The sequence below is a fragment of the Dryas octopetala genome, chromosome 4 (genome assembly GCF_963921425.1).
Source record: "Dryas octopetala chromosome 4, drDryOcto1.1, whole genome shotgun sequence".
NCBI lineage: Eukaryota > Viridiplantae > Streptophyta > Magnoliopsida > Rosales > Rosaceae > Dryas > Dryas octopetala.
In genome coordinates, this window is record NC_141369.1 from 20968404 (window position 1) to 20992349 (window position 23946).

General features: G+C 37.5%; 1 protein-coding gene and 4 pseudogenes across 1 annotated transcript; 1 reads left to right on the top strand and 4 right to left on the bottom strand.

Moving 5' to 3' along the window:
* Nucleotides 1-886: 886 nt before the first annotated feature.
* LOC147288023 (polygalacturonase pseudogene) lies at nt 887-2078 on the bottom strand (annotated as a pseudogene).
* A 2255-nt stretch (nt 2079-4333) lies between these two features.
* Nucleotides 4334-5752, top strand: LOC147288024 (exopolygalacturonase pseudogene; annotated as a pseudogene).
* Nucleotides 5753-9048: 3296 nt separating this feature from the next.
* On the bottom strand, nt 9049-10464 carry LOC147288025 (exopolygalacturonase pseudogene; annotated as a pseudogene).
* Nucleotides 10465-15985: 5521 nt separating this feature from the next.
* LOC147288026 (exopolygalacturonase-like) lies at nt 15986-19280 on the bottom strand. The gene is made up of 5 exons (XM_086240971.1): nt 19270-19280; nt 18894-18916; nt 17503-17585; nt 17093-17398; nt 15986-16974 (listed from the first exon to the last, which is right to left on the bottom strand). Exons 1-5 carry the CDS (start codon nt 19278-19280, stop codon nt 16219-16221), a joined length of 1179 nt encoding a protein of 392 aa, XP_086097097.1. The 3' UTR covers nt 15986-16218.
* A 2353-nt stretch (nt 19281-21633) lies between these two features.
* Nucleotides 21634-23049, bottom strand: LOC147288027 (exopolygalacturonase pseudogene; annotated as a pseudogene).
* Nucleotides 23050-23946: the final 897 nt, after the last annotated feature.

Genomic DNA, 23946 nt, shown 5'->3' on the forward strand with positions numbered 1-23946 from the left:
ATCGTTTCTTTATTGAGGCATTTCCACTTCAGTATTGCACGCCTGATTTCAACTTGCTTCAAAACCTTAATTAAAACAAAAAATAGCTTTAATTTAAATAGAAGTTGTTGCCTTTTAATCAACAAGAAAGAAACTTATATAATATTACAACAGAGAAACATAATAGGGACAAAAACATAGAGTTTTATATATCAGTAATGTTACACTTATTACATTTTTATACCATAATTTCATACCATCTTACATTGGACATTAAAAATTAAAAAATAAAACCTAAAAAAGAAAAATGAAATACCTTTCTAGTGGGACACAAATGTGGGATACAAATGTGAGACAATTAGCATTATTGTTTATATATATAAATGTTCTTGTAAATCAATACACTTTTCTTTTCATTACAATATGTCAGGAGTCAGGATCATAAAATTATCAATAATGTTAGTTGTCCCACATTTTTTTTCCCACATTTGTATCCCACCTGATGTGTCATTACTTTACTGGAAGGGTATTTCCTTTTTCTTTTTTTGGTTTTATTTTTTAATTTTTAGTGTCCAATGTATGAATGCCATGTAAGATGGTATGAAATTGTGGTATAAAAAATGTGGTAAGTGTAGCATTACTGTAAAATTATTTAGTATCACTATTATATATATGTCAGCGGGACCACAAAAATTTCAGTACCACAAAATAGGAGAGACAGAGTAGAGCTTGCTGTCCATAGAGAACATGAGAAGACGCTAGAGGAATTAGATGAAGAGTCTGAAGAATGAAAAGTGAACCTTCTAGAAAAGGGAAGTAGCAAAAAAAACGAATAAAAAAATGGAAGCAGGTGTGAGTCTGTGAGACCTTAAGTCAGGACTGATATTTTAAAGATTTAGTCAAAAAATCATGAAATCAATAGGTTATGTCTTTTTTCCCCCAAAAGTTGAGTGGGGGCCGTGTCCCCCCTGGTCCTCACGTGGCTCCGCCACTGATGACAGTACTATTGGTCTATGAGGATTGGGTTACCCACATTTTTCATGATCTATAATGTCCTCAAAGTGCATATCTGAGGCAGTACTTTCTGCAGGGGAAGCAGCCATATGTGTTTTGATTCTGACCCCATTATCTGTGTTTGTGTGAGTGCAGTTCTTGATTCTAGCTAATTGCCTCCACAGCTCCACTGGTTTTTCCTTGGGATATATACCTTCCAAGGCTTTCAATGCTTATGCCATAGTCTGGTCCGCAGGTAACTTTGGTGGCTGTATTTTGCTTGCTGCCATCGCCAATAGAAATTAATACAATCATTGTTTGTGCTACTGATATATGTTGATCCCAACTGAACGCCCAATGTGGATTCCATCTGTGTTAATCCTCTCTCCAGGTGCCGAGGTAGTAAAATGTTAGAATGTGACACTTGTGAGTTGTGTCGTTGTTGCAACCGAAAATGTTGACATAGAAGTATTTTCTGTCAAGTGAAGTTATGTCCTGAATTCTGGAATTGGTGATGAAGTTGAACCTCGGATTCTGCATACAATGACAAAACAGTGAATCATATTATGTTGTTAGACTCTGAATCTGGGTCATTTCCATATAGGAAATAAACAACATAGTAGGAGTATATATACTTTTGTTTTTGTCGCATTGTCGCAATCATTTTGACTCCAAGCAAGTTTTCCTTGGCCATCAAAAGTCCCACCCCCGGCCTGATAAGGTGGGCATGTTAATGTACTCAAAACCAACCCAAGTATCCGGTATACTGAGTTGGGTGCCGTCTGCTGGAGCCTGCAATGTGCCTTGGACCTAAAGCTCGATCAATAGGAGCCTTGCAAGGACCTTTGAAAGTTGCTTCTTTCAACTTGCCTGTCCCCTTCGGAAAGACAACTTTACTCGCCGACGAGGCTGCACATGCATGAGTCCAAGCCTTCGCCAAAGCCTAAACCCTGTACAACGTACATTCGCAAATGATCAGTTTAGAAAACACTTCAATTTATATCATATTGACATGTTAATCAGAATCGCATAAGCATAATGGTTACCTGGGTAATATCACCGTTGGGCTTTCCACCATACGTTGCACTTTTCACATCAAAGACATTGGATTAATTTATGATCGAGCTTTAGCAGTGGAAGCTAACAAGCAAACAGAACAAAACCATTTCCAAGATATTCAACTTCAGACCCATCTTGATTTTTTTCACTTAATTAATATCTTTTATCTTTGGAAGGATGATTAAACTCCACTTTGATTTCAGGCCAATTTATAATCTGATTGGAAAGCTCAACACCATTAAAGTATTCAACCAACTACTAGCTATTTTTATACGAGTCCTAGAAGAAGTTGCATTGTAGAAAACAAATAAAATGAAAAAATCATAGAGACATATGAGTAAGGTGTGTGTATAGGCCAAAAGCAACTCCAAACAAACACACTGTCAAGAGAATAGTTGCTGCACGTACGTACAGTCACCATTGAATGAGGGGGCTGCTATCCATCACATTAGGTGGGGAAGGAGACAATTTCTATCTAACACTAGAGGGGGTTATTGTAGTAGTGTGAGCTGTTCTTAATTACTTCTTAACCTCCTTTATACTGTCCTCTACAGCAAGACACCCCACCATGGCCCTTATTAGCTCAGTTCTTCGGTCAATGTACTTGTGGTATGATAAAAACAAAATGTATAAATTTAATTTAGACACATAACTATATAAGCGATTTCAACAGGGTCCATGAACTTTAAAATATTTCAAATATACACCCGATTTATTATCTAAATTGAAAAATGAATTTCTGTCTATTAATTCGTTGAGAGATCAGTTAAATGACAGCTTGGCTTTTGCTGACCGGGATTACTTGACTACATGGCGCTATCTCAGCAAACATTTCCCGCTAAATGAGCGACACGGGTCCACAATTTAATAATAATAGAGAGAGTGAGAGTTTGTGGGCCCGTGTCAGGGGTTAGGTGGACCCGTGTCGCCCATTTCCCGCCAAATGAGCGACACAGGTCCACCTAACCCCTGACACGGGTCCACAAAGTCATCATCTCTTTCTCGCTCGTTGAACACAAGTAAGAGATTTATATTCGAATTTGGGGAAAACGTGATATTTTTTGGAGACTAAATAGTCAGGAGAGCGTTCGACGAGCGAGAAAGAGGTGATGGGTGTGTGGGTCTGTGTCAAGTGGACATATGTTGCTCATTTGGCAGGATATGTATGCTGAGTTGGTGCCACGTCGCTAATTAATTCCCGTTAGCAAAAGCGAAGCTGACATTTAACTCATCTCTCAATAAATTGATGGACGGAATTTCATTTTTCAATTTACATAATAAATCAGGTGTATATTTGAAATATTTGAAAGTTCGTGAACCCCGTTGAAATAGTATATATAGCTATGTGTCTAAATTGAATTTATGCCAAAACAAAAATACGGATTTAGGACAGGAATATCTTAAATCCAGCGATGCACTTGTCTTTTTATGGGTTTCGTGTTACTGATCGAAGTTGACTACAAAGGGAGAGAGTAAGGCAAGAGAGTCGATGGCAATGAAGGTGGGGGTGTTAGTGGGTTGCTGTGCAAGGACAATTCTACAGCTCATCTAACTAGGTTATCCCAATAAGAAAAGTATACTTTAGATATTCAGGATTAATTATTTTGAGGTTGAATTTGAAAACTAAAATGACATAATTTTGAATATAAGGACGTAGCCTAGCTATCAGCACAAAAATATAAGCAAATATATGCAATAATTATCGATTTTATTATTAGTAGATCTTGAGTTTAAATTAACTAAGAATTTTTAGATTCAGGTCGATTTGTAAGGTTTATTAGAATAAATTCGTTAACTTTTCTTCTTTTGCATTAAATCCTTCATTTAATATAGTGATTTGTTTGTCTACTTTTCTTGGTTGTGAAAATCATTAAAAAAATATAAGAGAACTTCACTCTTACTGTGTGCAGTTATCAATTAAAGCCAATTTAATAAATATAAAAAAAATATTCCAAAAAAAGTAACCAACTTTATCTTTTTATTAAAACTTAATTTTTCTTTTTCATTTACGAATTTATTATTTTTATCTTTAGAAAGGCATATTAACATGCTCGACTTGGCATGCTCTTGTTGATGATGGATTTGCAAAAGCTATAAACAGCTCATATAATTACTAATTATAGGATATAGAACTTGAAGCCATCCAACTTTTTTGAAGGACCCTGTTAATAGCTAGTAATTAGTTGAATATTTTTGTGGTGTTGAGCTTTCCAATCGGACTATAAATTGCCCTGAAATCGAAATGGAGCTTCATCACCCTTCCAAACAGATACAAAACTAAAAAAGTGAAAAAAAAATAAAGATGGGCCTGCAATTGGTGAATATCTTAGCCTTGCACTTGTTCTTATTGGCTTTAGCATCCACTGCTAAATCCCAAGTGTTTGATGTCACAAGTGCAAAATATGGTGCCAAGCCCGGCTCTGATATCACCCAGGTAAATATCATTTTATGCATTAATTTCTGATCAGAACCCCAATCTGATATTTCTTGAATTGTTTGCTAAACTGAAACATTTTGGATTTTTGTACCGGATTTAGGCCCTAGCAAAAGCTTGGACTGACGCATGTGGATCGCCATCGGCGAGTAAAGTTGTTGTTCCCAAAGGGATATTCAAGTTGAAAGAAGCAGATTTCCAAGGTCCTTGCAAGGCTCCTATTGAGCTTCAGGTCCAAGGCACATTGCAGGCTCCACCAGATGGCAAACACCTCACAAAAAAGGATACTTGGGTTGGTTTTAAGAAAATTGACATGCTCACCATATCAGGTGGTGGAATTTTTGATGGCCAAGGAAAACTTGCATGGAGTCAAAATGATTGCCACAAAAATAAAGATTGCTCAGCTGTCATTGTAAGCCAGCTAAATCCTACCCTCTTGTTTTATTTCATGTATTGAATGCTAATGTGTCAATTAAGTCGTATGATCAATAATATAAGGTTCACAATCTGATAACATAACCTTATATGCAGAATTTGAGGTTCAACTTTATCACCAATTCCAAAATCGTGGGCATAACTTCAAAGGACAGCAAGAATTTCCATGTCAATGTTCTTGGGTGCAACAATGTCACATTCCAAGGTTTTACTGTCTCAGCACCCGGAGACAGCATTAACACAGATGGAATCCACATTGGGCGTTCAGTTGGGATCAACATCACTGACACAAACATAGGAACTGGGGATGATTGTATTTCCATTGGTGATGGCAGCAAGCAAATCACAGCCACCAAAGTTACATGTGGACCAGGCCATGGCATAAGCATTGGAAGCCTTGGAAGATATCCCAATGAAGAGCCAGTGGAGGGAATCACAATCAGGAATTGCACCATCACAAACACAGACAATGGGGTCAGAATCAAAACATGGCCTGCTTCCCCTGCAGCAAGTACTGCCTCAAATATGCACTTTGAGGACATTGTTATGAACAATGTGGGTAACCCAATCCTCATAGACCAACAGTACTGCCCTTACAATCAGTGCTCACAAAAGGAACCATCAAAAGTTAAGATCAGCAATGTGAGCTTCAAGAACATTAGGGGCACATCTTCTAGTCCACTTGGTGTGAAGATTGCATGCAGTGCTGGCTTACCATGTGAGAAAGTGGAGTTGGCTGACATTGATATCAAATACACTGGAAAGGAAGGCCCTATTACCTCTCAATGTTCAAATGTCAAGCCCACACTTACTGGCATCTCAAAAGCTCTTGCTTGTGCTACCGCTGTTTGATGGGATTTTTCACCTTATTATTTTGTATTCTGTTTGGAAGGGTGATGGAACTCCTGTTTGGAAGGATGTAAAACAGGATATATATATATATATATATCAAATAAAAATATTTTTTTACTTTGTGCGTTATAATTAATTTGGTGATGATATTGTGCTTCATAAAGCGACCTAATTAATTTTATGAATTGATAAGCACAAGACAAGCATAAAATTAATCCATTAACGCACAACTAGCATGTTACTCTCTTTCTAGACATGCACACTTCAAACCCAATTGGCCAATACTCTACAAGTAATTTAGTAGTAACTAAACAAATGAACTTAACGTCAATAAATAATCTTTTTGGTACTACTCATATGTTTAACCAACAACGCAATTTTAGATATAAGCACAAAATATATAGAAGGTTATAGCATGACACAAGTTAATTAATTAGAAGAATAATATAATTAAGGGATTAATGTCATTTTGCTCCCCACACTATTACACTTGTATTAGTTTGGTCCTTATACTTTTAATTTAGAAAATTAAAAATTCTAACTTTTTCAATTTTGTCAATTGAAGGTTATTCCGTCAATTTACATATTTTTTATTCAAATTTAGCGGGAAATGAAGAAGGAAAAAATGGCGCATGAGGGAAAAATGGTAAGATCAAAATGAAAGAAACCATTTTGTCCTAAAAGAGAACCCCACATGATTGGCACATAGTACTATGGAAACGAAAATTTGGATAAAAAATGTGTAAAAAGGACATCAATCCCTATAATTAAAGATGTATATATATATATAACAAGCCTCTCTTTTTACATACAATCTCTTAATCAATATTCAAATAGAAGGTTATAGCATGACTCTCTTTACATACAATCTCTTAATCAATATTTAAACAGAACGTTATAGCATGACACAAGGTTAACGTACCCTGCTGTTTCTTTCCGCGAATTCATAACCTTGACATATAATCACACTACATGATAAAGTCATAAAGGGCCTTATACTACTGCTCACAAACACAGTGGTATCTAACCTGTACATTTGACCTTCAATCGCACTCTACCAGGGCTCCACCCAATCCTCAAATCCTCATGCGATGACTCTAGAATAAATTTGATAACTTTTGTTCTTTTGAATTAAATCTTCCATTATTATTATTATTTTTTTTGGGGTGGTCAAACACATGTTTCATTGATTAAATTAGAAAATACAATAGATTGGCACAATAAGTTAGGCTTAATTGGAACTGGACTATGTAATTTTTAAAGTGACAAAAAGAGGACATTCCACAAAGCCAACCTGTCACAAATTACAAAAGCCCAAGAAAGCCCAAACGTAAAAAACAGTAAAACCCAAAATAAGGATACGACCCTGCCGCCGCCGCAATAAAATTAGTCGCCAGAGAGAAACATCCCCTACAAAGGAAGACCCGTGACAGCACCACACAAAATCCTCCATTTAATAATGAGTTGTTCGTCTACTTTGTTTGGTTGACTCTATACCTTTCTTTTAGGACAAGTCACTAGTGCCATTATATGAGGCTTTTACTGAAAGACCCCTAATAATCCTCCATTTAATAATGAGTTGTTCGTCTACTTTGTTTGGTTCGCCTACTTTGTTCGTGCAGACTACATATGCAGCTGCCGAATACTCAGTCAAAAATCTTCGAGCGCTCGGTAAGAACCGCTAAACACTTGGTAGGATTTATGGACTTCTACTTAAAGCATCCATAATTTTAATTAATAATCAAAGTATTAAGAACTTCAAAAATTTCAAGGTATAAAATATTAATAACTACTATAGTTTTCTCACAACTTAAAAGAGCATAACATTCATAGACAAAGAAATTGAGCTAAGAGCCATATATAGTTGGTGTATGTCTTGCGGGTGGAAGGAAATATATATTACAAAGAGAGGATAAATAAGTAATTAAGTTGCCCATGCCTTAAACGCTGGGCATGGTTTTGTTGGTAATGGATTTTCTAAAGATAAACACCTGAAGTTATTACTAATTATAGGATTCAGAAGCTGGTGAACTACAATCCAACTTTTTTAAGGCCTCGCAAAAAAAATATCAATATTTCAATGGTGATTACCTTTCCAATCTGACTATAAATTGCCTTGAAATCAAATTGGGTTTCATCATCCTTTCATTATCAAGGGTAAAAACATTTAAAATACTTTGAAGTACGAATTGAAATAATTTGGGATGTCTTAAGGAATGACTAGAGATGCTTTAAAAACGACTTGAGAAACTCTATGGTATAACTTGAGAAGTGTCAAAACATGATTTGAACTGTCACTAGATACAATTTGAAATGCACTAAGGATATAAACATTTAAAATCTCTCGAGTTATGAAATGAGATGTTCAACGAAGGATTTGGAATCGCCAAGGAACGACTTGAAATGCTCTAAGGAACAACTTAAGAAACTCAAGGGTAGGACTTGGGAAGCGTCAAAACATGACTTGTAATATTACTAGGTACAATTTTAAATGCAAAAAGGGTATAAATATTTAAAATCTCTCATGTTACGAACTGAAATTTTCAACGAACGACTTGCGATGCCCTAAGAAACGACTTGAAAAACTCTATGGTATAACTTGAGAAGTGTCAAAATATGATTTGGAATGTCACTAGGTACAATTTGAAATACACTAATGGTATAAACATTTAAAAGACCTCAAGGTACGTACTGAAATTGTCAAAGAACAACTTAGCATGTCTTAAGGAACAATTTGAGATGCCTTAAGGAACGACGTGAGAAACTCTAGGATATGACTTGAGAAGTGTCAAAACATGATTTGGAATGTCACTAGGTACAATTTGAAATGCACCAAGGGTATAAACATTTAAAATCACTCGAATTACGAACTGAAATTGGTTATATAATTCGGTTTGATATTGTGCCTTACATACCTTTCCGGTTGTCAATGACTCATGACAAATAAATATGCCTTACCTATTTAAACTAGGAGAAAATAACAAGTTCCCCATAATTTACATTCCACTTAGATGAATTTTCATATTCAGGTCAACTTGGGCCTGGTCCAAAGTCACACAACCGAACATACTCCAAGCACCCTGCAAGGCGTAAAACACACTTAACAAAATGTCTCTTATCAATTTTTGTTCACATGGAGATATGAACACAAAGAATTTATTGACAAATTAGTGCTCTCTACTTCTTTGATCAAACACATGAGGTATCAAAGAAGAAAAGAACAGCACAAGCATTATATCTATAGATACAGAGCATTCCTAGTTCGTACGTACTTTCTCTGCTTCTTAATTAGATCATCAAACAGATGTAGCACAAGCAAGAGCTTGTGGGACGCCAGAAATTGTGGGCTTGACATTAGAGCATTGAGAGGTAATAGGGCCTTTGTCTCCAGTGTATTTGAGATCAATGTCAGCCAACTCCACATTGTCACAAGGCAAGCCATTACTGCATACAAGCTTCACAGCAAGTGGATCGGTAGATGTGCCCCTAATTTTCTTGAAGCTCACATTGCTGATCTTAACTTTTGATGGAACATCCTGTTTGCACTGATTATAAGGGCAGTACTGTTGGTCTATGAGGATTGGGAATTTCACATTGTTCATTACAATGTCCTCAAAGTGCATATCTGAGGCTGTACTTGCGTCAGGGGAAGCAGGCCATGTTTTGATTCTGATCCCATTTTCTGTGTTTGAGATGGTGCAGTTCTTGACAATGACTCCCTCCACTGCTCCTTCCTTGGGATATCTTCCAAGGCTTCCAATGCTTATGCCATGCCCCGGTCCACAGTTAACATTGGTCACTGTGACTTGCTTATTGCCTTCACCAATAGAAATACAATCATCCCCAGTTGCAATGTTTGTGTCAATGATGCGGATCCCAGTTGAACGCCCAATGTGGATTCCATCAGTGTTAATGCTGTCTCCTGGTGCCGATACAGTAAAACGTTGGAATGTGACATTGTTGCACCCCAAAAGATTGACATGGAAATTCTTGCTGTCCTTCGTAGTTATGTCCTGAATTCTTGAATTTTGTATGGAGTCGAACCTCAGATTCTGCATATAATGTTATGTTGTCAGACCGTATATCTAGGTCATTGATAAGGCGATCGACTTGACATGTTAACTTGCAATACATGTTGATGAACAAGAAGGTAAGATTAGATTGGCTTACAATAATAGATTTGCATTTTGTATTTTTGTGGCAATCATTTTGACTCCAAGCAAGTTTTCCTTGGCCATCAAAAGTTCCACCACCTGATAATGTGAGGAAGTCAATGTACTGAAAACCAACCCAAGTATCCGGTGTACTGATTTGATTGCCGTCTTCAGGAGCCTTCAATGTGCCTTGGACCTGAATCTCAATAGGACCCTTGCAAGGACCTTTGAAAGTTGCTTGTTTCAGCAGGTATGTCCCCTTCGGAATAACAAGTTTGCCTGCCGGCGATGCACATGCATCAGTCCAAGCCTTCCCCAGGGCCTAAACACAGTACAAAAATTCAAAATGTTTCAATGTAGCAAACAATTCTATAAATATCATATTGCCATTTTAATCAGAATTGCATAAGAATAATTAATGCTTACCTGGGTAATATCACTGTCGGGCTTTCCACCATATGTTGCACTTGTCACATCAAAGACACCGGATTGAGCTTTAGCTGTGGATGCTAACAAAAACAACAAAAAAACTGCCCAGATATTCAGTTTCAGACCCATATTGAATTTTCACTATATTATATCTCTCTTTTAATTCTTTTCTTTTCTTTGTATGAAGGATGATGAAACTCCATTGTAATTTCTGGTCAATTTATAGTCGGATTGGAAAGGTCAATACCATTAAAATATTCAAACATTACTAGCTATTTTCGTTCGAGTCCTTAATTAAGAAGGAGAACTACAATCAATGATAATAATTCGGAGGCGCCCCTTCATTGGTTGATGGAGTGATGGGTGGTAAACCGCATCTGTAGATGGTACTATACATATATATTAGCCAAAGCACACTTTAATGGCTCCTATTAATTTTTGTTACATGTAGATATGAACACACGCAGTTTATTTAAAATTTAAGAAGAAATAAATTAGTATTTTCTACTTCTTAAATCAAGTACATGACAAGTACATGAGCTAGAACATAAGCAAAGAAATACACAAGCAATATATCTTAACACTCAGAACTTTAGTAGTTGATTAGTACTTTCTTTTCTTATTAATTAGAGCGTCAATTAAGCAGAGAGCCTTGCGAGGACCTTTGAAAGTTGCTTTTTATGTCCCATGCACTCGGAACCACCAGTTTAGTTGTGGATGGTGATGCACATGCATCAGTCCAAGCCTTGGCCAAGGCCTAAACATAGTACGTACAAATTGAAAATGATTCAATTTAGTTAGCTAGGAATTCAAGAAATGTCAGATTCGCATTTTAATCCGAATTAATGCACAAGCATAAGCTTACCCGCCGGGTAACATCACGTACGTACTGTTGGGCTTTTCACCATATGCAGCACTCGTTATATATAAAAAACTTGATTCATGAGCTAGTACTGGCCATGGATGCTATAATGTCAATGAGAACAAAAACATTGCCAAGAAATTGATCAATTTCAGACCCATTTTGATTAATTGATCAATGTCAATGGGAAGGGTATGTGATGAAACTCCATTTTGATTTCAGGCCAATTTATGGTCGGATTGGAAAGGTCAACACCATTAAAATATTCAACCAATTACTAGCTATTTTTATAGGAGTCCTTGAAGAAGTAGCATTGTAGTTCTACTTGTTTCCCATAATTGGTGTTGATGCAAATTCTCGTAAGGTAGATGCAACAACTTAGATATGCTGATCTGGCTGATCAAGTGCTTCGCTGGATGATGAAGTGGATGCTGGTTGAGATCTTCCTGTAGACAAAAACAAGATCAAAGGAGATGGACCGGTGTGGTACCAGCCAAACACACTCCGATGATGAAATCAGTGGTGGTGTTTGATGGTGGATGAGGAAGAACAAAGGAAGAACTTGGGAGAATGGGAAGAACAAGGCAAATGTTCTGGGTTATTCTCAGCAAGTTGGGTAGGCTCTTTTTTGGATGGAAATGCAAAGTGTTTAGCGTGTGTATTGATAGATTGCTAGATACCTCATTTTGTGCATATGTCTTGATATATATAAGCAAAAGGAAACCTTAATGAGTAAGATACCTGTATGTGAATGAATGGCTGCCAGAGACCCACGCACCTGGTCAGACCTAGTTGCATGCTCAGCTGCTTGCTTCCTCAGCATTGAATGCTGCATTGAATGCTCCATTAAATGCAAGGTTGGAAGGTCCAGGCAAACTGTCCAGCAGTCATGAATGCAAGCCTGATATTCTGTCTGTCAGAAGATTGTGTCAGGTGCATTCAAGTGTGGCGGTTCGTCCCATCGTGATCTTCCTGGGAATGGCGGCGGAGAGCCGAGCCGAGCCGATACGAACACATGTTTTCATGTGAAGACACGAAGTCCATGTGTGGTCGGATCGGGCATGGGATTCCAGGCCGAGCCGGTCCCATAGACTGGGGGTCTTTCCGAGCTCTAACTGGTCGACGCCAGAACCCGAAAAGAGGCCATCTCCTGTGCCGAGCCGAGCCGGACCGGGATGATCGTGGGAAGATGGACACTCGATCCCATGGAAGATCATCGGTTCGGCTCGGACCGAACATGGAGGGCCGGCGTGGAGATCCGGTCTGAGCTGGCAGAGGCGATGCCGAGTGGTGATGACGTGGGGGTCAAAGTTTTGACCACTGAGAGTCAACTCCGAAGTGGATGTTGACCAGCCACGTGTCGAGCTGTGATTAGCTGTTCGGATTGATGTGGATTTTCCCACAAACAATTGGTAATTAATTGTTCTAGCTAAGACAAGAGCAGGGTCTTGATTAACTTCTTATTGCAGCTTGCCCTCCACGGCAAGACACCATGCCATGGCCCTTATTTCGATCAGTTTCTTTAGGCGAAGAATATTTCCAAGATAGGGATCCAATTATCAAAATCTGGGTCAAAATATTTGTCGTAAAATAAAAACGATTTAACACATTATATGTATCCTTATAATCTAAGAAAGCAACAATATCAACCAGACTTTAACCATTACACACATAAATGTTTACTGTACTATAGTACGTAGTTTTATGGAAATTTCAGTTTCGAAGAAATTTTATGGAAATGTTTACTGTACATATATGGTTAGAATGAAGAAGTACAATTTCGGTTTCGAAGAAATTTTTGTTGGAAATTTTCGCTGAAATTTCGATTTAGACAAAATTAGAAAAAAAAACGACGGAAATTGTTATCAAAATACGAAAATTTTGAATGAAACTTGACCATATATATTTTTAACATATTATCTACTACATTGATAAAAAATATTGAAGAAATCAAATTATATAGTAGATTTCATGTGATATAAGGTAAATATAATACACGTTGGAGATAAATATTGTTAAACAAAATTAGTATAATGAATAAATGAAATTAGTATATTCTTTATATTCTATAATCTATAGACTAAGGCCCCGTTTGGGATTGCGGTGAAGGATCCAAAAACTGCTGTAGATGACAATTCTCAATCACCTACAGCAGTTTTGGTGTTTGGTAAAAAAATAAAAAACTGTTTTTCCCCACAATTCTCAACTCTCCACAACAAAAACAGAAAGCAGGTTTCTAGGTGCTTTTGAAAGCCGCAGTGACTCACAGCAATAATGAATATTTTATTTTACCCATAATACCTTCATTGATTTCTATGATTTTTATTTGTTTATTTTAAATTAAAAAATATGTCAATTTTTAGTTATATTTTATATTGTGATAATTAATTATGATATTTTATTTATAGGATTAAAATTATAATATACCTAAAAAAATAATAGGCATACTTATTTAATAATGATGTTCTTGGAAAAATTAATGCTAATAAAAATTTGTACTCAAAAATTTCAAAAACAAGTTAAAAAACATATTATTTTTACCAAACAAATAAGTGAAATGCACTTGCAGCATCATGTCTATTTTAGTAATTATACACAGTCACATCATTTTTATATTAACATTTACTAAACACTTTGATACTGTTTTTTGCACTCACAACACTTTTGAAAACATAGTTTACCAAACACTCAACAGCTGACTTTACTTCACAGCTGTTTTACTTCACAACTGTTTTTTCTCACAGCAATAACAAACTGGCCCTAAATCCTAATACTAAAATGTACATACTTTATAATATTTACTCTATACTGTTTATGATATGGTATATAATATTAGTGTTTAGGCCCTTTAGGATATTTTTAAGAGATAATTAGGCTTAGATACTTTAGAAAAACAGTTTTTAGATGGAGACCGGTGATGTTTTAAAATTTATAAGAAATTCATTTTAATTCATAATAAAGGCATTCCCCGATTTGAAGGGTATTTCCTGTCATTTGAAGGGTATTTCCCCTCCTAAGGTGTAGAATGTGCTTTGTAGAGGCTGCATGTTAGGTTTTAACTCCGAGATTTTAGACGGAGCCCAAAATCTTGGAGTTAAAACCTAACATAAAGCCGTGAAAGAAGTAAAATAAAATGACTTAATTAAAAACCCTAAATCACCACCGGTTTTAGTCTAAAAAAGACTTATAAAATGGACTGAACTCTAAATCTCCTTATTTTTAATTATTTTTTATGTAAAAATGTATTAGATTTTAAAAATAACTAAACGAAACACCAAAATGTTCAAAAAATCCTACCCCAATGTGAGAAAATCCTAATGTAAAAAGACATAAAAGACAACTCATTTACACACCTCATCTTCTTTCCTCTCTTCTTCAATCAGCCTTTTCATTTACACACCCTGCGCTGAGCCCTCCCATCGCCGGCCACCTCCTGGCGAGCAGAGACCACCGGCGAGCTCCCCTAGACGGCGCAGACCCCTACCATTCTTCCACCACACGACCAGGAGCCCCACACGCGCGAAACCAGCTCGAAAAACAGCCTGCCCCACCCCTCTGTCTCTGTCTGGTCCGATCGACCACCCAGACCACATACCCCATCTCTCTCTCTCTCTTTCCCTCTCTCCTGTCTCCCTTTCTCTGTCTTTGTCTGCTCTAATCGACCACCACGACCCCGACCCCAAGCCCAGGCCCTCTACCTCGGCTTCTGTCCTTTCTCCGGCCTCTCTCTCATCTCGGGTCGCAGTCCTTGGTTCCTGTCCAGCTTGAGTCGTCGCCAATCCTTAATCTCCGGCGCCGACTGCATTGACCAGCACCAACTGAGAGAGTGGGTTCAGGTGTGGCTGGGTTGATAAGCCAGAGAGAAAGAAGAGAGGGAGGAGACAGACTGATGGGTGGTAAGAAATTACCTCTGTACGCTTCAACTATATTTGGAGATGGTATGTAAGATTATCTTGTCTCACAGGTATTCAGTGGATGCTGTTCTGGATGCACTCTTGTCAAAGCCGCTTGCCAGTGGAAAGTTATTTGTTGGACGGAAACTTCGGGTAATTAATAATGTTGATATATAGTTTTATTGTCTTTTTTCATTGAAGCGTTCTGTTCAGAATTGCTGCTTTCTTACAGTTAATTATGTGAGAGAGAGAGATGGAGGTCCGAACACCCGTGCTGAAGTGCACATCGCCCAATGATCTAATGATCTAGTGACTTATTCGCTTTTGCGACAACCATAATCCAACCATTATCGCCGAAGATCAAAGAGTAGTCTTGAATCTGACAAAGATGATGGCCGGGAAGCGGAGACTAGTAGAAGTAATGACTATCCGATGCTTGGCTGCCATAACTCGAGAAAGAGAACAAAGGAAGGAGAGACCTCCAGATCTGAGCATCTAGCTCAAGCAAAATCACCACAAGGGGGTCAAGCAAACTCTCAAAAAGAGCAAACTAAGAACCAGGGAGTGAGATGGGAGGGAGAAAAGGGTGGAGATGTGTGAGAGATAGGCGAGAAGGGAGGAAGGTGGGGGGGATTAGGAGGATGAGCGATTGACTCTCAAAACGGCAGAATTATTACACGGGTGAGGGTGTTGATAGCCGCTCAGTTTGATCAAGGCCGAGGAAGCCTGATTAAATAGTTCGAGTTTTTTTTTTTTTTTTTTTTTTTTTTGGATTGATAGTTCGGTTTGATATTGTGCTTTGATCAAATAAAGTTAAAAATGATAACTAAAATATAACTAATTGATTAGACAAATAATATTTATGACTCTTAAAAAAACGTTAAAGGGAAAAAAGGGAATTTTAGAGGACCCTGCAATACACACACTTTACAAAAATGTCTTTTATTAATTTTTGTTCACATGGAGATGTGACCACGTACAAGCAATTTATTTACAAATTAGTGCTTTCTACTTCTTTGATCAAACACATGAGGTATCAAAGAAGAAAAAGAACAACACAAGCATTATATCTATAGATACAGAGCATTCCTAGTTCGTACCTACTTTCTCTGCTTCTTAATTAGATCATCAAACAGATGTAGCACAAGCAAGAGCTTGTGGGACGCCAGAAATTGTGGGCTTGACATTAGAGCATTGAGAGGTAATAGGGCCTTTGTCTCCAGTGTATTTGAGATCAATGTCAGCCAACTCCACATTGTCACAAGGCAAGCCATTACTGCATACAAGCTTCACAGCAAGTGGATCGGTAGATGTGCCCCTAATTTTCTTGAAGCTCACATTGCTGATCTTAACTTTTGATGGAACATCCTGTTTGCACTGATTATAAGGGCAGTACTGTTGGTCTATGAGGATTGGGAATTTCACATTGTTCATTACAATGTCCTCAAAGTGCATATCTGAGGCTGTACTTGCGTCAGGGGAAGCAGGCCATGTTTTGATTCTGATCCCATTTTCTGTGTTTGAGATGGTGCAGTTCTTGACAATGACTCCCTCCACTGCTCCTTCCTTGGGATATCTTCCAAGGCTTCCAATGCTTATGCCATGCCCCGGTCCACAGTTAACATTGGTCACTGTGACTTGCTTATTGCCTTCCCCAATAGAAATACAATCATCCCCAGTTGCAATGTTTGTGTCAATGATGCGGATCCCAGTTGAACGCCCAATGTGGATTCCATCAGTGTTAATGCTGTCTCCTGGTGCCGATACAGTAAAACGTTGGAATGTGACATTGTTGCACCCCAAAAGATTGACATGGAAATTCTTGCTGTCCTTCGTAGTTATGTCCTGAATTCTTGAATTTTGTATGGAGTCGAACCTCAGATTCTGCATATAATGTTATGTTGTCAGACCGTATATCTAGGTCATTGATAAGGCGATCGACTTGACGTATTAACTTGCAATACATGTTGATGAGCAAGAAGGTAAGATTAGATTGGCTTACAATAATAGATTTGCATTTTGTATTTTTGTGGCAATCATTTTGACTCCAAGCAAGTTTTCCTTGGCCATCAAAAGTTCCACCACCTGATAATGTGAGGAAGTCAATGTACTGAAAACCAACCCAAGTATCCGGTGTACTGATTTGATTGCCGTCTTCAGGAGCCTTCAATGTGCCTTGGACCTGAATCTCAATAGGACCCTTGCAAGGACCTTTGAAAGTTGCTTGTTTCAGCAGGTATGTCCCCTTCGGAATAACGAGTTTGCCTGCCGGCGATGCACATGCATCAGTCCAAGCCTTCCCCAGGGCCTAAACACAGTACAAAAATTCAAAATGATTCAATGTAGCAAACAATTCTAGAAATATCATCTTGCCATTTTAATCAGAATTGCATAAGAATAATTAATGCTTACCTGGGTAATATCACTGTCGGGCTTTCCACCATATGTTGCACTTGTCACATCAAAGACACCGGATTGAGCTTTAGCTGTGGATGCTAACAAAAAGAACAAAAAAACTGCCCAGATATTCAGTTTCAGACCCATATTGAATTTTCACTATATTATATCTCTCTCTTTTGTTTTTGTGTGTAGGAAGGATGATGAAACTCCATTTTAATTTCTGGTCAATTTATAGTCGGATTGGAAAGGTCAATACCATTAAAATATTCAAACATTACTAGCTATTTTAGTTCGAGTTCTTAATTAAGAAGGAGAACTACAATCAATGATAATAATTCGGAGGCGCCCCTTCATTGGTTGATGGAGTAATGGGTGGTAAACCGCATCTGTAGAATCTGTAGATGGTACCACACTATTATTATTACTATTCAAGGGAACAAAATAGAAGAGAAACGTACGTAAAATGTTTGCTTATTCAAGGGAGAGGCTGTTCCAAACTCACATAGCCAAAGCACATGCACTTTACAAAATGTTTCCTATTAGTATTGTATTTGTTACATAGAGATATGAACACGTACAGGCAGTTTATTTAAAATTTAAGAAGAAATAAATTAGTATTTTCTACTTCTTAAATCAAGTACATGAGCTAGAACATAAGCAAAGAAAGACACAAGCAATATATCTTAACACTCAGAACTTTAGTAGTTAATTAGCACTTTCTTTTCTTATTAATTAGTACTTTAGTAGTTTTATTTCCCACTCGGAACCACAACTTTACTCGTGGATGGTGATGCACATGCATCAGTCCAAGCCTTGGCCAAGGCCTATACATAGTACGTACAAATTGAAAATGATTCAATTTAGTTAGCTAGGAATTCTTAACACGTACTCAGAACTTTAGTAGTTAATTAGTACTTTCTTTTCTTATTAATTAGAGCATCAAGTAAGCAGAGAGGTAGAACAAGCAAGAGCATTTGGGATGTCAGTAATTGTGGGTTTGACATTAGAGCATTAATAGGTAATAGGGCCTTGAATTCCGCTATATTTGAGGTTAATGTCATCCAACTCTACATTCTCACATGGACAGCCACTACTGCACGAAAGCTTCACAGCAAGTTGAGTGGAAGATGTGCCCCTAATGTTTTTGAAGCTCACAATTCTGACCTTAACTTTTGATGGAACCTGAAGTTTACATTGATTATAAGAGCAGTACTGTTGGTCTATGAGGATTGGGTTGCCCACATTATTCATGAAAATGTCCTCAAAGTGCATATCTAATGCAGTACCTACTTGCTGCAGGGAAAGCAGGCTATGTTTTGATTCTGACCTCAGATTTTGCATACAATGACAAAACAATGGAACATATACATTATGTTGTCATGAATTTTAGTCATTTCCAATACAAGAAATAAGCAACAAAGTAGGCCTGTATTAAATTGGCTTAAAATGGCAATTGATTCGCAATTTTTGTTTTTTTCGCAATCGATCATTTTGACTCGAAGAAAGTTTTCCTTGGCCATCAAAAGTTCCACCGTGGATAAGTTTATCATGTTAGATAGAATTGAATTGATGAGAAATTGGATTGAATAGGAATTGGGTTTTTATTGAATCTGTTTACTAAACTATCTAGAATCAGAGTAAGAATGATATCATGTGGGCATTTGATTACTAAAATGCCCTTATTCTAAATAAATTATTTTATATACTAGTTAATAATATAAGGGTATAATGAGAAAACAATAAGGAATTGAATTTCTCCAAAATAAGGAATTAGATTACCAGTTTACCATCTCCCACCCAAGAATCCAATTCCTCCAAAATAAGGAGTTGACTTCCTAATTTCATTTGAGCACGGGAGTCCCACTTATGTTTTTATTCCCTATGGTTAGTAAACAAAGGAGTAATTCGTAATTCGTAATCGGAATCCAATTCCTTATTTTGATTCCGATTACGGATTAGTAAACATGCCATTAATGTATTCAAAATCAATCCAAGTATCCCGTATGGTCAAGTATGCCTTGGACCTGAAGCTCAATAGGAGCCTTGCGACTTGCGGGGACCTCTGAAAGTTGCTTTTTATGTCCCACTCGGAACCACCAGTTCAGTCGTAGATGGTGATGCACAAGCATCAGTCCAAGCCTTGGCCAAGGCCTAAACATAGTACGTAAGTAGAAATTGAAAATGATTGAATTTAGTTAGCTAGGAATTCAAGAAATATCAGATTCGCATTTTAATCAGAATTCATGCACAAGCATAAGCTTACCGGCCCGGGTAACATCACGTACTGTTGGGTTTTCCACCATATGCAGCACTCGTTATATATAAAAACTTGATTCATGAGCTTTAGCTGTACGTGGATGCTATAATGTCAATGAGAACAAAAACATTGCAAAGAAATTCATCAATTTCAGACCCATTTTGATTAATTGATCAATGTCAATGGGAAGGGTATGTGATGAAACTCCATTTTGATTTCAGGCCAATTTATAGTCGGATTTGAAAGGTCAACACCATTAAAAATATTCAACCAATTACTAGCTATTTTTGTAGGAGTCCTTAAAGAAGTTGCATTGTAGTTCTACTTGTTTCCTATAATTGGTAATTAATTGTTCCAGCTAAGACAAGAGCAGGGTCTTGAGTAACTTCTTAACCTCTTGTATAATATTATTGCCCTCCACCGCAAGACACCATGCCATGGCCCTTATTTCGATCAGTTTCTTTAGGCGAAGAATATTTCCAAGATAGGGATCCAATTATCAAAATCTGGGTCAAAATATTTGTCGTATGAAGAAAATAAAAACGATTTAAGACATTATATGTATCCTTATAATCTCAGAAAGCAACAATATCAACCACACTTTAACCATTACACATATAAATCGTTTACTGTACTATAATAATAAAGTAGCTACCTTCTTGTTTTTAGAATGTCATCCTTGTAAAAGTTTTTTTATTTTATAATATAGATGATTTTCTTGTTTAATTTTTCTTTACTGGTTTTATGCTTAGTTGTGTATTAATTATAAATCTACAGTCCGTAAACAAAAAAAGAAACGGATTCATAACATCTTTGGGTGGTTTGTGGAGTTACATCCAATGATCTAAACATTAATTGATATTTCTTAGTTTTTGACTTATTTATTAGGTAAAAAAGGGAATTGTACTAGTTTATAATTAAGAAAATTTTAGCTAAAGTATTTCAACAATACCATATGTCTTTATTCAGAATATGAATTTCACTTTGTATCAACTGACCACTTAAACTTTTATTTTGTATCAAATAATAACTTATTGCTAACCGTGTTACATTTTCGGTCCATTTCAAAGGCAAAATCGTCACTTCTCTCTCTCTCTCTCCAACTCGATCTCTTTCTCTCTGTAATGGTGCCCCTCCCAAAACCCACCTCCCTGCCACTCCCTCCTCCCAGCCTCCCTACCAAAACCCAGCCTCCCCTAGCCTTCCCTTCCTCCCCCCACCCCCACCCTCATTCTCTTTCTCTCTCTGTCACCCCCTTCCTCCCCGAACCCACCTAATCTGTCACTCTCTATCTTTCTCTCTCTACTGGCGCCCCGCCTCCCAAAATCCACCCTCACCCTCACCTTGAAAGAGGGAAGCTGGGGGTGGTGGGGGCGATTGGGATGAAGAGCAGTTGACTCTCAAATGCCAGAATTATTACACGGGTGAAGGTGTGTTGATAGCCACTTAGTTTGATCAGGGGAAGCCTTCTTATATAGTTCGGTTTGATATTGTGCCTTACATACCTTTCCGGTTGTCAATGACTCATGACAAATAAATATGCCTTACCTATTTAAACTAGGAGAAAATAACAAGTTCCCCATAATTTACATTCCACTTAGATGAATTTTCAGATTCAGGTCAACTTGGGCCTGGTCCAAAGTCACACAACCGTACGTACTCCAAGCACCCTGCAAGGTGTCAAACACACTTAACAAAATGTCTCTTATCAATTTTTGTTCACATGGAGATGTGAACACAAAGAATTTATTTACAAATTAGTGCTCTCTACTTCTTTGATCAAACACATGAGGTATCAAAGAAGAAAAGAACAGCACAAGCACTATATCTATAGATACAGAGCATTCCTAGTTCATACGTACTTTCTCTGCTTCTTAATTAGATCATCAAACAGATGTAGCACAAGCAAGAGCTTGTGGGACGCCAGAAATTGTGGGCTTAACATTAGAGCATTGTGAGGTAATAGGGCCTTTGTCTCCAGTGTATTTGAGATCAATGTCAGCCAACTCCACATTGTCACAAGGCAAGCCATTACTGCATACAAGCTTCACAGCAAGTGGATCGGTAGATGTGCCCCTAATTTTCTTGAAGCTCACATTGCTGATCTTAACTTTTGATGGAACATCCTGTTTGCACTGATTATAAGGGCAGTACTGTTGGTCTATGAGGATTGGGAATTTCACATTGTTCATTACAATGTCCTCAAAGTGCATATCTGAGGCTGTACTTGCGTCAGGGGAAGCAGGCCATGTTTTGATTCTGATCCCATTTTCTGTGTTTGAGATGGTGCAGTTCTTGACAATGACTCCCTCCACTGCTCCTTCCTTGGGATATCTTCCAAGGCTTCCAATGCTTATGCCATGCCCCGGTCCACAGTTAACATTGGTCACTGTGACTTGCTTATTGCCTTCCCCAATAGAAATACAATCATCCCCAGTTGCAATGTTTGTGTCAATGATGCGGATCCCAGTTGAACGCCCAATGTGGATTCCATCAGTGTTAATGCTGTCTCCTGGTGCCGATACAGTAAAACGTTGGAATGTGACATTGTTGCACCCCAAAAGATTGACATGGAAATTCTTGCTGTCCTTCGTAGTTATGTCCTGAATTCTTGAATTTTGTATGGAGTCGAACCTCAGATTCTGCATATAATGTTATGTTGTCAGACCGTATATCTAGGTCATTGATAAGGCGATCGACTTGACGTATTAACTTGCAATACATGTTGATGAGCAAGAAGGTAAGATTAGATTGGCTTACAATAATAGATTTGCATTTTGTATTTTTGTGGCAATCATTTTGACTCCAAGCAAGTTTTCCTTGGCCATCAAAAGTTCCACCACCTGATAATGTGAGGAAGTCAATGTACTGAAAACCAACCCAAGTATCCGGTGTACTGATTTGATTGCCGTCTTCAGGAGCCTTCAATGTGCCTTGGACCTGAATCTCAATAGGACCCTTGCAAGGACCTTTGAAAGTTGCTTGTTTCAGCAGGTATGTCCCCTTCGGAATAACGAGTTTGCCTGCCGGCGATGCACATGCATCAGTCCAAGCCTTCCCCAGGGCCTAAACACAGTACAAAAATTCAAAATGATTCAATGTAGCAAACAATTCTAGAAATATCATCTTGCCATTTTAATCAGAATTGCATAAGAATAATTAATGCTTACCTGGGTAATATCACTGTCGGGCTTTCCACCATATGTTGCACTTGTCACATCAAAGACACCGGATTGAGCTTTAGCTGTGGATGCTAACAAAAAGAACAAAAAAACTGCCCAGATATTCAGTTTCAGACCCATATTGAATTTTCACTATATTATATCTCTCTCTTTTGTTTTTGTGTGTAGGAAGGATGATGAAACTCCATTTTAATTTCTGGTCAATTTATAGTCGGATTGGAAAGGTCAACACCATTAAAATATTCAAACATTACTAGCTATTTTAGTTCGAGTTCTTAATTAAGAAGGAGAACTACAATCAATGATAATAATTCGGAGGCGCCCCTTCATTGGTTGATGGAGTAATGGGTGGTAAACCGCATCTGTAGAATCTGTAGATTGTACCATACTACTATATTATTATTATTCAAGGGAACAAAATAGAAGAGAAACGTGCGTAAAATGTTTGCTTATTCAAGGGAGAGGCTGTTCCAAACTCACATAGCCAAAGCACAAGCACTTTACAAAATGTTTCCTATTAGTATTTGTTACATAGAGATATGAACACGTACAGGCAGTTTATTTAAAATTTAAGAAGAAATAAATTAGTATTTTCTACTTCTTAAATCAAGTACATGAGCTAGAACATAAGCAAAGAAAGACACAAGCAATATATCTTAACACTCAGAACTTTAGTAGTTAATTAGCACTTTCTTTTCTTATTAATTAGTACATTAGTAGTTTTATGTCCCACTCGGAACCACAACTGTACTCGTGGATGGTGATGCACATGCATCAGTCCAAGCCTTGGCCAAGGCCTAAACATAGTACGTACAAATTGAAAATGATTCAATTTAGTTAGCTAGGAATTCAAGAAATATCAGATTCGCATTTTAATCAGAATTCATGCACAAGCATAAGCTTACCTGGGTAGCATCACGTACTTTTGGGCTTTCCACCATATGCAGCACTCGTTATATATAAAAAACTTGATTCATGAGCTAGTACGTACTGGATGCTATAATGTCAATGAGAACA

Coding starts and splice junctions, on each gene's coding strand:
- LOC147288026 (XM_086240971.1), bottom strand. Junction 17,586..18,893: donor TACTTTGTTGCTTATTTCTT/GTATTGGAAATG, acceptor TCTTTTTGTTAG/CATCCACAGCTAAAGCTCAA. Junction 16,975..17,092: donor CAAAATGCAAATCTATTATT/GTAAGCCAATCT, acceptor CATTATATGCAG/AATCTGAGGTTCGACTCCAT.